This window comes from Mesocricetus auratus, unplaced genomic scaffold (genome assembly GCF_017639785.1).
Source record: "Mesocricetus auratus isolate SY011 unplaced genomic scaffold, BCM_Maur_2.0 Super-Scaffold_100022, whole genome shotgun sequence".
In the NCBI taxonomy this organism is placed as follows: Eukaryota; Metazoa; Chordata; class Mammalia; order Rodentia; family Cricetidae; genus Mesocricetus; species Mesocricetus auratus.
Genome location: NW_024429203.1, coordinates 38,020,427 through 38,035,924, shown reverse-complemented (window position 1 = coordinate 38,035,924; position 15,498 = coordinate 38,020,427). Strand labels below are relative to the sequence as shown.

Here is a 15,498-nt window from a genome sequence, read left to right as displayed (position 1 = left end):
TTCCTGGCATTACCCCACAGGCACATGTCTCTCCTCTCATCCAAATCTCAGTCTTTGAAGCCCACGCGAGCTGCACACCCATCTGCTGAGTCAGTCTTACCCATGAGTCCTACAGTGTTACATAGCTAATGCCTCTAGCTTGCTCCTCATTGAACTCCCTAAAGGGGATCCACATCATATATCAGACTTATTTGTCTCAGTATTGACAGTCAAGTGTGAAAGCTTAGTTGCTGGATTGACAGTCAAATGAGATCCTGAACATAAAAGCACACTGTATAGGGCCTGGTGTGCTGTTAAATGTTCAAAAAAAAAAAAAAGGTAGTCAATGTTCTAGTATCTATAGAAGCATACATCCTGGAGCTCACAGCAGATACTTGATAAACTGGTCTCAAGAAGTTATGTGTTGGAGAGAACATGGCATTCGGGATTAGCCTGCTATTTGGAACTAGCATCAAAGAAAAACTTCCATCAGAAATCCTACACCAATTAATACGCCTTCATGCTCCACTGAATCCAGGAGCAGTGGGTGTCACATTTTCCCAAAGTGGTGCCCAAGCCAACCTTTCTGCATTTAGCAAGTTAATGAACAGCTTGTGAGTAACTCTTGGCCCACTCTAGCCCAATTTAGAAGGTCGCCAAGGGGATAATATATCAATGTGCCACAGCCTCTGCTTTGCTGGGGACCCGGCTCTGCAGTGTGCCCCTTCTTCCCTCACCCACGTGCTTCTGTGTTCAGTCACAGAAGTTAGTCTGGGGTCCTTACAGAGATGTCTCAGACGCGGGATGAGGCTGCACATAGGCCTGCCCTTTCCCTGAAGCAGGAGAGAGAGCCTTGAGATCCTGGGAGAGAAGTGAGTGGGGGCATCACATTCCAAGCAGCCCCAGGTTTGGCTGGGAGCCAGGTGCTGAGTGCCAAACAAGAAGGAACACATTCCAGGGAGGCAAGGAGCCCTGCCGACATGAAGGGGCTCAGTAAGCAGGGCCCCCGCTGGGCACCAGGTGCCGTTCATCCAGAGATCAGTCATGCAGGGGGAAGGACTCCGGTTTCTCTGGTTATTGTTTCAGAAGCTGAAATGCCTCCCTCACTCACACACCCTCGGCGGACACAGCATATGTAACAGTCACATTTCAAACCTGCCTCTCTGAGGAAAGCAGGAAAAGGAGTGTTGTTGACATCTTGGTTCACACCCCACTGGAGCCAGATTTCTCTCATTCTGTGCCCAAAGAGAGGATGCTATTAACAGCAAGAGTGGATGGGGGCAGGGAGCCTGGGTTCCATGCCCTTAGAAATTCAGCTCCCCACCCGTGCCTCTCCACCGGTGCAATCCAGACACACCTGCTCTTCACACCAAACTAGCCTGCCTTCCTGGCAACCAAACCTTCAGAAAATCTGGAGAGTCCTTAGAAATGTTTGCCCCCCTTTCGCTAAGCCGGGAGCAAGGAGGAGGCAATGACAGAGATGGTCCCACTGTCTGCCCGAAGAGTCTGTACTTCCATTACAAATCAGAAGCCTGGGCCAGATTTCACCCAAAGAAGAAATAGGCCGGGAGGGACTTTTGCTGGGATGAAGTCCTTTGCTGGACGTTGCTGCCACCTAGTGGGATATTTTTGCTCTCTCCGTCTTGTTGGAGTCAAGACATGTTGAGTGGTCTTGAGGCAAACAAGAGAACCTCTTGGAAGAAATTTCCCTTGTCCAGATCTCCTAACTTCTGTGGCAGAGCAGCTGTGGGGAGTTCATCCATGTGGCATGTGTCCTAGTGACACAGAGGTCAGTTGGGAGGACCGCACTGGCTATGTTGGCACCCCTCTCTCCTCAGAGCTTTCCACTAGAATCCCTGTCCCTCCAGGACCCGCCCTCTGTTCAATTACTGCCACAGATCCATCTCGTGATTTCTGCCGGTGAGATTAGCTCATTTCAACACAAAACTGAGGAAGATGGGGTGATGTGCCCTGTCTGGGAGATGAGGGATGGGAGTGTAGTTCTAGGAGATTTCTTGGACTTCCCCAGGTTCTTCAGAAGTCTGCAACTGCTCAGCCATGTTTTCCTGTTACATCCAAATGTGTATTTCCTCTGGTTGCACAAAGCACCTGGCTCCAGCAACCACTAAACGGCCTACCACCCCAAGCGTTCAAGTCTTTTGAGTACATAGCCAAAACCAAATGGCTGCATTATTTCTTATTTACTTTTCTTTGTTTGAGTAACATTCATCTTGTCACAGCAACTATGTTTTTCCTTCCCTTGGTACTGGGCCTGAATGCAGGGTCTGAGCAAGCCAAGCATATGTTCTCCCTCTGGACTGTACTCCATCCACGAGGCAAACAACCTCATTCCAGCAGTACAATGGAAGTCGATTGAGCCACAGCCTTACCAACACTTGTAATTTTCTGTTTGATGGGAGCCATCCTAATCACTGTGATAGCCTCTCCATAGGATCTCCATGTGAGTCGAAATGCTGACCAGTATTTCATTGGTTAATGATTATTTTCTAAAAATCTATTCAGAGAAATACCTACAAATCGTTTGCCTATTTTCCTATCAGATCATTTGCTGTTGATATCCCTAGATAGCCTTTTTTTTTTTTTTTTTTTTTTTTTTTTTTGGTTTTTCGAGACAGGGTTTCCCTGTGGCTTTGGAGGCTGTCCTGGAACTCGCTCAGTACACCAGGCTGGTCTCGAACTCACAGTGATCCGCCTGCCTCTGCCTCCCGAGTGCTGGGATTAAAGGCGTGCGCCACCAACGCCCGGCTAGATAGCCTCTTTAAATTTAGTTTATTACTGCATTGTTGTTGCTGTTTGGGTAACATTCGTCTTGTCACAGTTGTGTGCGATGTGTGTGTGGCCACATGAATGTCATGGTATGTGTATGTGCAGATCAGAGTACAACTTTGTGGAGTCAGTTCCGGGGCTCAAACTCAGGTAGTTATACATGTAAGAGAAATGATTTCTCCAGCCTCAATTGTTTGTTTTTCAAGACAGGGTTTCTCTGTGAAATAGCCCTGGCTGTCTTGAAACTCCCTTTGTAGGCCAGGCTGGCCTGGAACTCAGAGATCCACCTGCCTTTCGAGTGCTGGGATTAAAAGCGGGAATTACCCCCCAACTCCCCCTTTTTTGGGGGTTTTCGAGACAGGGTTTCTCTGTATTGTTTTGGAGGCTGTCCTGGAGCTCTCTCTGTAGACCAGGCTGTGCTGGGATTAAAGGTGGGCCCACCAACACCCGGCTAACTCCCGCCTTTTTAAAAGTACTTTTTTTACATGGTGTTATTACTGTGCACAGACTTGACATGCGGGTGGCCTGCACATGCCACTGCACGTGTGAAACTCAGAGGACAACTTTGTGGAGTAGACACTCTTCTTCTGCCCTTATGTGGGTTCCAGAGTTCAAATACAAACAGTTAAGGCGCCAGGCAGTGGTGGTGCATGCCTTTAATCCCAGCACTCGGGAGACAGAGGCAGGTGGATCTCTATGAGTTCGAGACCAGCCTGGTCTACAAGAGCTAGTTCCAGGAGAGCCTCCAAAGCCACAGAGAAACCCTGTCTCGAAAAACAAAAAACAAAACCAAACCAAATGGTTAAGGCTTGTCAGCAAGCATCTTCACATCCTGAGCCATCTAGCTGGTCCTTCAGCCTCTTTCATGCCTCACAACCCCCCGCCCCCACCCCCCAACTTGGCTGGCATTCCAGAGTCACATAGATAGTTTCTGTTTCTTAGACATAAATGTTCTTTCACGACTTCAGCAGTCACCCAGCCTCTCCCAGAAATGACTCTTGTCCCAGCTCCTCTTGTAATCAGCTACTCATCCTTCAGGTAACAGCTTAAGTGTTACTTTAGAGGACTTTCTTAACTGCCCTGTCTGAAGTCAGTTTCCTCCTTATCTTACATCCTGGTCTTTCCTATATGGAACCCAACACCGAGCTATCGTTACCTTGGCTGTTGGCATATTTATTAGAATTCCCCTTTATGTGGAATTTAAATTAAATGTGTTTAGAACACAGATTACCTGACATAGTCGCTGATGTATCTCCAGTGCCTAGCATGCTGGAACAAAGTCTGGACTCAATATTTATTGAATGAATACACTGCTAGAAGGGGACATTGTTGGAAGAAAAAGGTTTATATGGTCTAGCAATAGGGTCAGGGGTGAACTGTTTGCTGCATAAGCCTGTCAACCTGAGTTCCATACCCAGAACAGGCACACACACCATAAGAAATCATTTTTATGTGCTGTATAGGGCTGGAGAGATGGCTCAGGGGTTAAGAGCATTGGCTGCTCTTCCGGAGGACCTAGGTTCAATCCCAGCACCTACATGGTGGCTCACAACTGTCTGTAACTCAAGTTCCAGAGGATCTGGCATCCTCACACAGACAGACATGCAGGCAAAAAACACTACTGCACATGAAACAAAAATAAATGAAGTGTTTAAAAAATATGCTCTACATCAGGCAGGGTGGCATAAACCTGAAATCCCAGCACACAGGAGGCTATTGCGGGAAGACTGGGATGTTCAAGGGCAGCCTAGTCCATGCAGTCAGATCCTGTATCAAAAAATTTTAAGTGGGGTGGGAAGATGGCTCAGTGGATGACAGTGCTTGCTATGCAAGTGTGAAGACGTGAGTTCAGATCCTCAAAACCCCTGTCAAAGATCGATGTGTTAGCATGAGTATCTGTAATCCCAGTGTTTCCATGGGGAGATGGAAGGCAGAGACAGGAGGATTCCTAGATGAGTATAGACCAGCTTGGCACAAGCAACAGAAAAACAGCAAAGAAACCCTATCTCTTATTTTGTATTTTGTTTTGTTTTGTTGAGACAGGGTTTCTCTGTGTAATCCTGGCTATCCCAGAACTCTCTCTGTAGACCAGACTGGCCTTGAACCCAGAGATCAATCAGGAGCCTGTAGCAGTCAGAAGAGACATCCTATCCCTTGGAACTACATGTGGGTGCTGGGAAGTGAACCCAGGCCCTGTGCAAGAACAAGTTCTCTTGACCACTGAGCCATCTCTCCACCCCCTCTTCATCCTAAACCTTTTAAAAGCATGTATTGTGTCTGTGTGCATGTGTGCACGCAGACACATGCCATGATGTGTGTCTGGAAATCAAAGGAACTTGTTGGAGTTGGTTCTCTGCTTCTACCACTGGGGTCCGGGGATCAAACTTAGGTTGTCAGGTGGGAATGGCAAGCACCTTCCCCCACTGAGCCATCTTTCCAGGCCCTCCACCCTGCTTTTTGTTTTTTAAATACTTATTTTTATTCTCTGTGTGTTTTGCCTATATGCATGTGTGTGCACCATGTGTGTACCTGGTTCCCCTGGAGGCCAGGGAAGGACATCAGATCCGCTGGAATCGGAGTTACAGATAGCTGTGAGCTGTCTGTTGTGGATGCTAGGAATCCAACCTGGGTCCTCTGCAGGAGGAGAAAGTGGTCTGGGGCCCTGAGCCATCTCTTCACCGCTCCACTGTATTTTTTGAGACAAGGTCTCAAAATTCATTGATGTGGCTAGGCTGGCTGTTTGGTGAGGTCCAGGGATTACCCATCTCTGTTCTCCTCAATGGTGGGGTTACCAGATGCACGTCCCTCCTCCACAGCTTTTACATGTCTTCTGGGGGATCTGAAATCAGATCCTCATGGGTTTATGGGGGTATTTTTGTTTTTGTTTTTTGTTTTTTTGTTTTTTTTTTCGAGACAGGGTTTCTCTTTGTGTAGCCCTGTCTGTCTTGGAATTTGATTTGTAGACCAGGCTGGCCTCAAACTCAGAGATCCACCTGTCTCTACTTCCCAAGTACAGGGATTAAAGGCATGCACCGCCACCCAGCATCAGATCCTCAAGTTTGCATGGCAGGTACTATACTGATTTAGCCATCCCACCAGTCAAATAAATAACTAAAAATTATTTTAGCCAGGCAGTTGTGGCATATGCCTTTAATCTCAGCACTTGGGAGGCAAAGGTAGGCAGATCTCTGTGAGTTCAAGATCAATTTGGGCTACAGTGTGAATTCTAGGACAGCCAGGGCTACGCAGAGAAACCCTGACTTGAAAAACAAACAAAAAGCAAACAAATAAAAAAGTCTGCCTTGGTGTTTTGCCTGCCTATGGATCAGAAGAGGGCATTAGATGCCCTGCAGTTGAATCACAGGTGGTTGAGAATCACCATGTGGGTTCTAGGACTCGAAGCCAGTGCTCTTAACTTTAACTATTAAGCCATCTTCCAGTTCCACATAAATAAAAATTTAAAAAGTATTATGACAGTTGGAATTTAGATTTCCTATACTGTCACTTGTAGAAAAGACCACAGGAGTTTTCTGGCTTAAACTTCCATGCATTGGGAGAGATGACTCTGTTGCTGCAAAAGACCCAGGTTCAGTTTCCAGAGTATACACGGCAGCTAACACATGTCTGTGACTCTAGTCCCAGGGGATCCAACGCCCTCTTCTGGCCTCTGTGGACACTGCACACATGTGGTTCATAGGTATACATTCAAATACTCATACATAAACATAAAATCTAAAAAAAAATAAGATAAAAATGGGAACTGGTGCCAGGCAGTGGTGGCGCATACCTTTAATCCCAGCACTCGGGAGGCAGAGGCGTGGATCTCTGTGAGTTCAAGATCAGCCTGGTCTATAGAGTGAGTTCCAGGACAGGCCCCAAAGCAATACAGAGAAACCCTGTCTCAAAAACAAAAACAAAAACAAAAACAAAAAACCAGGTGGTGGTAGCGCATGACTTAATTCTAGCACTTGGGAAACAAACAGAGGCAGGTGGATCTCTGTGAGTTTGAGGCCAGCCTGGTCTACAAAGCTACACAGAGAAACCCTGTCTTGAGAAACCAAAAAAGGGTGGGGGGGGGGCACTGAAGAGATGGCTCAGTGAAGTGCTTGCCTTATAAGCATGATGTGTGTGTGTACATATATATACATATATAAAGCCAGGTGTGGTGGGACATGCTTGTAACTGTAGTGCTGGGGAGGTGGAGGTGGAACCAGGAGTGCCACTGGGGCTGTCTAGGCAGTCAGGTCTGCTCTCATCTAACTACAGCCCATTGAGAGACCCTGTCTCAAGGTGCTTGGTGCCTGAGGAACACCACTTAAAGTTGTCCTCTGGTTTAAACACACACACACACACACACACACACACACACACTATAAAAGTGAATTTCCACGCCATAGGACACTAGAAAAATCAAGGTTTTTATTTTTTAAAAAACATCTTTTCAGTACCAGGGATTTAACCCATTTTTGTTGTTGTTGTTGTTTTAGTTTCAAAGGCTAATACCACGGTGGACAACCACTCTTACTGAACCGGCCTTTCAGGGAATCAGAGAACCGTTAGCCAATGCAATTGGAAATGTATAAATACTCATGGACAACGAATGATCACAGCAGACACACAGTTCCTCTAGAGGAGCTAGATGGGGGCGGAAGGGGAGAAGAAGCAGAGAGAGGACACTCCAGAGGAATGGACTCACGTGTATCACTCAAGGCCCTTGTCCTGAGTACACCTCCAGAGCCACCTACGTACAGCCTGCTGCCCTTTCTGAGCCTTGGGCTGGCTGGAGACCACGTTTTCCACAGCATGTTGGCACAGCCACTTGTGACTTGGCACCTCTCATGAACCCTGGCTCAACCTAGCAAGGCTCAGAGAACAGATTTGTTCTCCCATCTTCTGGCAGGGACCAGGAAGGGAAAGTCCTGGGGCGGTGAGGATTGTTTCCATGAAAATTCCATGGAAAAGAGTGAGGGAGAGTGATTAAAACAAAGGGGTAGGCATTAAAGGATGGGCATTTGATGGTGTGGTCCTGGCAGAAGAAATGGACACTGGTTTTCACCTGAGATGTAGAGATTTGGTACAAACAACATACAAGGCTGGGCTCTGTGTTCAACCCTAGAAACTAGAATGGGGAGATGGTGAAGGGACCTCTAGTCTGAGCTCAGGGAGTTGTCAACTACTGTCCTTTCTCCAGTCCTGCTTGGATTTGTCCTAAATGAGACAATCATATCTGCAATAATCCCCACCTGGGTTTCTTCCCCCAGTTAACCTCCCAGCATCAGAGGGAGGAAACAGTGCCTACTCCTAATGCCGCCCCCGCACCACCTGTGCTTTTCCTTGAAACCTCTGGCTTCCTCCCTAAGGCCCTTCTAGAACCTTCAAAGGCACTGTCTTAGCCGGTGAGAGTCCCGAGGACCAGGGTCCTTTTTAGAATGAAAAAGAAGATGCTTTACAGAAAAAACCATCAGTGTGCACCCACGTCATTACCTCCCATCTTCTCCCCAAGGGGTCAGAGAGATAACTACCTGATCACTACACTGAACCTGTCCCACCTGGATACCTCTACCTCATTTAGATTACTGGACCCTACAGACTGGCTTGTAACATACAGGCTGCAGGTGACATGAGTGAGCTCTGCCAGGAAGTGGCCTAACACTGTCAGATCCCACTGTCCTGCCAAGCCACTCTCACAAGAGCAGTTGGCCATGCAGGAAGTATGCCAGCAGCTGGATCTCAAATCAAATTTCCCACCTTCCTGTTGCTTATGGCCAGGCCCTTGGAAATGTCTGTGGACCACTGGGAATAGTCCTGGTACCAAATACCTAAGCCCCTGTTCCACCTGTCCAACCAAAGAGGGGGCTGATGCAGAATAGGGATTCTGGGACCTCCAATCTTAGTCTCATCCAGCTCAGCTCAGAGCACCAAGTTTGGTCTCTTGCTAATCCCCTGCCATGAGCTCTGTTCTTTACATCCAGCCTTCTCATATGCCCTGAGGTGTCTGGCTCCCTGCAGAGAAGTCCTGAGGGCTCCAGAACAAAGATTCTGAGAGGCCTAAGTAAGATCACAGAGTGTGGGGAGGCAGCAGAGCTCACAGAGACAGTCTGTGCCTCTGTTATGTCCCCAACCCCCACCTCTCCCAACACTCACTAGAGTGTGTCATGTGACAGCCAGCAGCAATCCAGGTATCAAAGCATGCCCTTTGTCCCTGGAGGAGGCCCCCAGGGCTCTGCCAGTGTGCCAGAATCACTGCTTACAAAAAGCCAAGTTAATATGTTTTCTATCATTTCAGTGGTCGCTGAAGCTTAGTGTACAGAACTCCTCATCTGATTAAAAAAACAAAAGATCTAACATTTTGTTTGAGTCCAAAATTGTAGGAGCCAGTTAATCTGTAAACAGTTACTTCAGATCACTCATTGAGGAAAGAAGTGTTGGGGCAGGGGGCTGGAGGAAGGATCTAGATTATTTTCCTTCATTCTCATTCTCAGCACAACTGCAGTATAAACCTCAGGAATCATTGGTAGAGACAGCACCCAGAGCATCCTTAGACAAGGTGTGAGGACGAAGGCCAACTGACTGTTACCTGCACGAAAGAAAGATGCTCAGATCAGAGGAAAGGCCTGGAGACCCTGCTCCCCTCGAGAGTGGGCCAGAGTGAGACCTGGTACCTTGCACACATACCCAACCCTGCTTAGGACCATCCAGCCAGTTCAAAACACAGGCAAGTTCAATCAGGGTTGTAGCAGTCTGGCCCTGACCTACCTTCAATCCCAAAGGCATTAAGAAGGGAAAGGGCCTCACCTGTCCCCTGGTAGTGGACCACCCCAGTTCAAGGAACATAATTGCTGTTCCAGCCGGGAAATGCGGAATGCCAGATAGGACGAGGACACAACTAAGAAGCAGATCCTGGAGAAACAGGGGCAATGAGGGGTTAGCTCTGTTTCTTGATTTTCTAGTTTTGGTGTGTGAGTGTGTGTGTGTGTGTGTGTATGTGTGTGTGTGTATGTGTGTGTGTGTGTGTGTGTGTGTGTGTGTCAAAAAGAGCACCATGCGGGCACATCAGATCGTCTAGAACTGGAGTTACAGATGGTTGTGAAGTGTCTGACATGGGTGCTGAGAAACAGAATTCCTGTACAAGAAAGGCAAGCAGGCTTAACTGCTGAGCGGTCTCTCCAACCCCATTTTTATTTTTGTTGAGACAGGGTTGCATTACCTGCAGCACAGGCTGACCTCAAAAGTGATATGTAGTCAAGGACGGCCTTGAAATCTTGAGCCTTCTGTTTCCACCTCCCAATTGCTGTCATGCTTCATTTATACAGTGCTGGGGATCAAATCCAGGGCTTTGTGCATGCTAGACCAGCATTCTACAACTGAGTTACATCTCCATATACTTTTTAGTTTAACTTAGTTTTGTTTTTGAGGCAGTCTGAATACATAACCCAGGCTGGTCTGGAACTTACTCCAGACTGATCTCAAATCCATGATCCTCCTTGCCTTAGCCTCTAAGTTACAGCATGGGACCACAGGCATGTGCATCAAGTACCAGGCTAAGAGTTGAGCCTTTCTCCTGAATAAAGGGCATTTGGTGGAGGTTTGCAAAAAATAGCATGAGAACTACCCTAATTCCCAAAATTGGAGGGCTTGGAGAGCCCTTGGTTCCTGTTCATTAAACAGATCCTGACATCATTTTTCTTAGAGGACACAGGGATGGCCTGACACTTCTAATGTCCTTACAGTTAGCAGAAATTCTAGGTCCTTCAGCCGAGCCACGAAGGAAGCCAGACAACCAGAACTAGTATCCTACTCTTCCTCTTCCCAGCCACCTTGGTTTCTATACCCCCTCCAGTGGCCATTAAGGTGATGTCAATCTCTAAGGCAGCAGGCCCATTCCCCTAGAGAGGCTGAGGTTGGAAATCCTAGACAGCAGAGACAGAAGATGTGGAAGATGAAGGGTTAATAATTTAAAAGCCTTGGGTGGGATGAGGCTTTCCTCTTTGGACAGGAAAGTTGACTTGACTGATAACACCTGTGGAAGCTTCCTAACTCCACATACTAAACCCACTGGTATCTACCACTTCCAGACTTCAGGGGAACTGATCTGCAGATGGACTCTTCCATCCCAAAGACCCCAAGACCCCATGCTACATAGAGGGAAACAGACAAGCAGGGGTCCTGCAAGTTGTCCTAATGGTAGGCAGTGGAGAAAACATGTGTTTCCTGGGCTAATATTTCTCTCAGTTATCTGATGGCTCCCCAAGTCTGGGCAGCAACTTTTCCTTTTCTCAATAGTTTACCCTGCCCCTTGCCATAGCACTGCCTGAAGTCTAAACACAGGGACTCAGGCAGAAGTCTGGGAGGATGAGTCATGAGGCCTTCCGAAACCACTCAAGAATTTGGAGTTGATTTGGAACATCCCCTTGGGTCTAGGCAATAACCCAACCCTCAACACCCCTGTTTCAAACACCTAATCACCATGACCACCACCACTCCGGGTTACAGACCTCCCTCAGTATAGACACCTACATCACAAAGATGACTTTGAGGAGCCGGGAATCCCACAGCCTCAATTCCTGGTCCATCGTGGGCTCTTCCTCCAGTGAATCTTCGTCACAGGTGGTCTCTGCAATGGGAGAGCAGCTAGGCATCTTCCTGGGGCACTTGGGGCCCCAATCAGAGTGGGGCAGCTCCCCCTCCCTTCATGTGCTGAAGCTGCTTGAGCTCTTGGATTTTCCATATGGGTTTGGAGAAAGAAAGAAACAGCTCTCAGAAGCCTGGCTGGGCATGCTGGGCTCTTTGCATAGAAGTAAGAGAAAAGGCTAAGGCTCTGCAAGCAGTTGCCACAGACAAGATCCAGAACTCACCAGACCCTGGAGGTTTCCTGGAGGGAAAGCAGCTATCTGTGGAGTCTGTGGGTATCCGAGAGACACAAGAGATGTTGTCTGGGAGTGACAGTGATGTGGAGGCTGAGCACACGTTTCTCCACTTCATCTCAGGGGTAAGGATTTCCTGTGGAGAAGACAGGATGTGAGTGAGTACCCTTTGTCCTAAGAAGTCCACTCCAGGGTTATCAAGATTTTCTCCAGCTTTTACCAATCCAGATGCCTACTCAGGAGTGGAATATAACAACACGACTCTACTGAATATTCCCTGGCTGTACCATTCCTCTGTCAGAAAACATCTTTTATGTATTATTAACTGTAATTATACCATTCGATATTACTACTGAAACGATATGTAGTTGAATTTTACATCATTTTAAATAATCTCATACATATATAACCATAGCCATATGGTACCTTCTCCTAACATTTTCCCTCCCACCCCAGCTGATCCATTTTGTCTTCGAATCTAGTCCCTGCCTCTTTTCACACCTGTTGCTTTGTTGTTGTTTTGGACCCACTGAGTTTAATTTGAGTCACTTGTATGAACTTGGACAACTTACCCACTAGCTAAAACACTGAAGAAAATGAAACCCCTTCCCCCCAAACAATATCTTTGAAGACCACAGTGAAGAAGTACAGGGGTTATCTTAGGTCAGACAACCCGGGTACATGCTCAGATATAAGTTCAAGACAGCCTGAGATGGCACAAATGATGGCTTCTTTTGATCCAGATTCTAACCCTATACAAGTCACTGACCTTGGCAGAGGTGACTCACAGTCCCTGTCTATACAAAAGGGGACACTGGCTTCTGTCCCTGGCATGGTAGTCTGTATCCTGTATGCTTGGCTAAATGCTTCATAGTTACTGAGGAGGCTCTAAACACTTTGAGGTCACAGACACTTTATCTCTGCTCTCAAAACTCAGTTGTCCCAGCTGGGCAGTGGTGGTGCATGCCTTTAATCCCAGCACTTGGGAGGCAGAGGCAGTTCAAAACTAGCCTGGTCTACAAAGTGAGTTCCAGGACAGCCAGAGCTGTTACACAGAGAAGCCAAACCAAACCAAACCAAACCAAACAAACAAACAGAAAACCCAACAACAAAAAACCTCAGCTGTCCCTCAGTTATTGAAGGAAACTGCTGGAGTTTGAGCAAATGGGTTTGACAGCTTTGAGGTTCTTTTTTTTTTTAATGTATTTTTTTTGTATGTGTATGTTTTGCCTGCTTGTATTTGTGTGTGTGTGTGTGTGTGTGTGTGTTTTCCCTGCTTGTATGTCTTGTGAAAGAGCAGCAACCACTCTTAACCACAGAGTGTTCTTAACCACAGAGTCACCTCCCCAGCCCCTGGCTTTGGAGTTCTTATCTAAGGATATGTCTGTGACTTTGAATGTCCTCTTTCCTTTGAGAAAAGAAGGAGGATGGATGACTGGCTATGCATCCATTTGGTCTGAGACTCAACCCAACCAGTGTCTGGGGGATATACTTCAGCTAGGCTGCTGAGGACCTTTGTGCTCCACATGGCATGCAGTCTAGGAGACCTTTAACACAGTGTGGCCCCTAGCTCTAGAACATATGCCCTAATTTTACATGGTAGCCCTAAAGTTTTAGAGCCCTGCTCACCCTCAGGCCCTTGCTCCCAGCTTCGGCTCTCACCGGAGACTCGCACTCGGCTTCCTCGGGGAATTTCCTTACACTTAGACTCTTCTTGCTGGAAGGCTGGGGAGGAAAAGGAACAAGCAAGATCAAACATGGGGAGGCCCTCACCAACGAGCTACCATGCAGGTGAAACCCAGGTCAGAGTTTGTGTATGGTAAGTAGTTGGGGGGTGCTTTGTACTAGAGGATCAAATCCCAGGCAACTCATTTTCTATGCCCCTGCCCCCTCCCTCCTTCCCCCTCCTCACCTTGGCCAGGGGTATGTTGAGAAGCAGTCACATGCCCCTGTCTATTTGTACACTAAGGAGGCACGGGTGAGGGCAAATGTACATATGAGGAGACACCAAGACTGGCCAAAAGATACACGCAGTGATACACAGTTCAAATACAGCCTCTGGTACATTGAGCCCAGACAGTAAGCCCCCCTCTCTCTGTTCCCATTCCTGGTGCTAGAGAGGCACACTAATCTCCCCCTAACTGCCTTGTCCCAACACCTGGGTGCAGTCTCCCAGGTCAACCCTTGCCTCCGGGTTCCATACCTGTAGGTGAGTGCAGACCCTCCTCAGCATGTCATACACACTGTCCCGGGAGAGCAGAGACACAAAGACATACTGGGACATGAAAAGAAAAAAAGGACTAGGGTGAGATGGGGCTTCTTGCTGTACCAGCAGGCCATGTTCATGGATTGGGGGCCATTCCAGAGGTATGGGCCATGAGAACCAACTGGACTTTCACTCGGGAAAGTTTTTTCTAGCTCATTAGCCTGAAACATCTGCTGGAAAGCTAGATGGTAGGGAGACATAAAGGTCTGAGAGTAGGCCAGCATTAGGCCGTGGGTTTCTGGAACTAGAATGGGGAGAAAGACAGGAGAAGTTGTTGGCCCAGAGGCTCACAAACCTTCTGGCTGGTGTTTGTGGTGATGGCCAGTCCGTTGGGAAGGAGACGTGCCATCTTATGTTTCTTGATCAATTGCACAGATACCACAGGAATGACTACCTGAGAGGGGGGGTGGGGGGCATCTTAGCATCCCAAAGAATAAAGGTCCTTGGTTATCTTCACAAAGGATAGACATAGCTGGCACTCCTGGTGAAAGGATAGACATAGCTGGCACACCCTGGTGAAGCAGGGGGCTTCTGGGCCTTTCACATTCTCATCCAGGGCCCCTCCCAACTATCCTGCTTCCTTGGCCAGCCTTGATCAGACATGCAGCTTCAGATTCTCTTCTGTGCATGGCCCCTGCTGTCCAAGACTCCGAAGACAGTTGTTAAATTGAATTCTCTGCTGTACTCATGGACTCCCCTGAACTGGCCCTTCGTTACACTAGTGACTCTCCCTAAAAAGGACACCTTACTCTGACCCCGAAGGCATTCCTGAGATATCTGAAGCCAGTATAATTTAGCTGTCAATTGTCAGGCCAGATGTAGGATCAAGATAGGGGCCTGTGTTTCAGAAGGAGAGCTACTTACTTCCCTGAACACGGGATGAGAGACCTTGATGCTGCTCATCCAACCAGTGAGAGGCTTCACCACGTGCTGAGCACACAGATGACAGTCATGGCTTAAGGCATGCCCACAGGGCAGGAGACTGTCCCTCCCCTGGTTCCTAGACAGGAGCCTTACTGGGTCATAGCAACCCCATCACTCATTACTACCTTGATATCCTTGCCAAAGAGGCTGGCATGAAAGCAGAGCCAGTTGGGAGAGATATAGAGTCGGCCATGCAGGAGGAGGTCTCTCTGGAGGGCACAGGAACACACTGAGAAGTCACAGGGGAAAAGACAGTCATGAGTAAGGTTAACCCCGGAGAAGCCCCAGGGCCTTGATCCTCTTACCTCTTCACCTGTCCTCAAGACTCTCCTGCCCCCATCCTCAATCTACTCCACAAGCACTCAAAGGGTCTTTCTGAGAATCCTGAGTGTCCCACTCCACCCCACCAGACTGCTAGATGTTTCCTCTTTCTCCATTACCGACAAGGTCTGAGCAACTTCCTGTCCAAGTCTCTAGCCCCGAATTTCAATGACCTCAGGAAGAGGCTTTACCCTGCCTTGAGAAGAGGGTCTAACTTGTGCAAATGACCCTACATGCTTGGTGAGAAGCCTAGGCAAGGGACAGCACCCCACTGGTGAGAGCAGAACAGAAAGACCTGGTATTCTTACCTTTCCTCCAGCAAACCTGCATAACTTAACTCCACATGCTAAACCACCC

General features: G+C 47.8%; 1 protein-coding gene across 10 annotated transcripts in view; it reads right to left on the bottom strand.

Annotated features, from left to right (window-relative positions):
* Nucleotides 1-7,165: 7,165 nt before the first annotated feature.
* The window catches only part of Gramd2a (GRAM domain containing 2A), a 35,824-nt gene continuing 27,491 nt past the window's right edge, over nucleotides 7,166-15,498 (bottom strand). For 4 of the 10 annotated variants that reach the window (XM_021226881.2, XM_040730029.1, XM_040730030.1 and 1 more), the window contains exons 5-12: nucleotides 14,946-15,049; nucleotides 14,192-14,290; nucleotides 13,834-13,905; nucleotides 13,260-13,355; nucleotides 11,622-11,766; nucleotides 11,284-11,380; nucleotides 9,562-9,666; nucleotides 7,166-9,343 (exon numbers count right to left, since the gene is read on the bottom strand). In XM_021226881.2, coding sequence (XP_021082540.1) covers nucleotides 9,340-9,343; nucleotides 9,562-9,666; nucleotides 11,284-11,380; nucleotides 11,622-11,766; nucleotides 13,260-13,355; nucleotides 13,834-13,905; nucleotides 14,192-14,290; nucleotides 14,946-15,049 — 722 coding nt within the window. In that variant the 3' untranslated portion in view covers nucleotides 7,166-9,339. Of the gene's footprint in view, nucleotides 9,344-9,557; nucleotides 9,667-9,920; nucleotides 11,481-11,621; nucleotides 11,767-13,259; nucleotides 13,356-13,833; nucleotides 13,906-14,191; nucleotides 14,291-14,945; nucleotides 15,050-15,498 lie in introns of those variants that run through there. The other 6 variants (XM_021226882.2, XM_021226884.2, XM_021226883.2 and 3 more) reach the window with 6 other exon arrangements.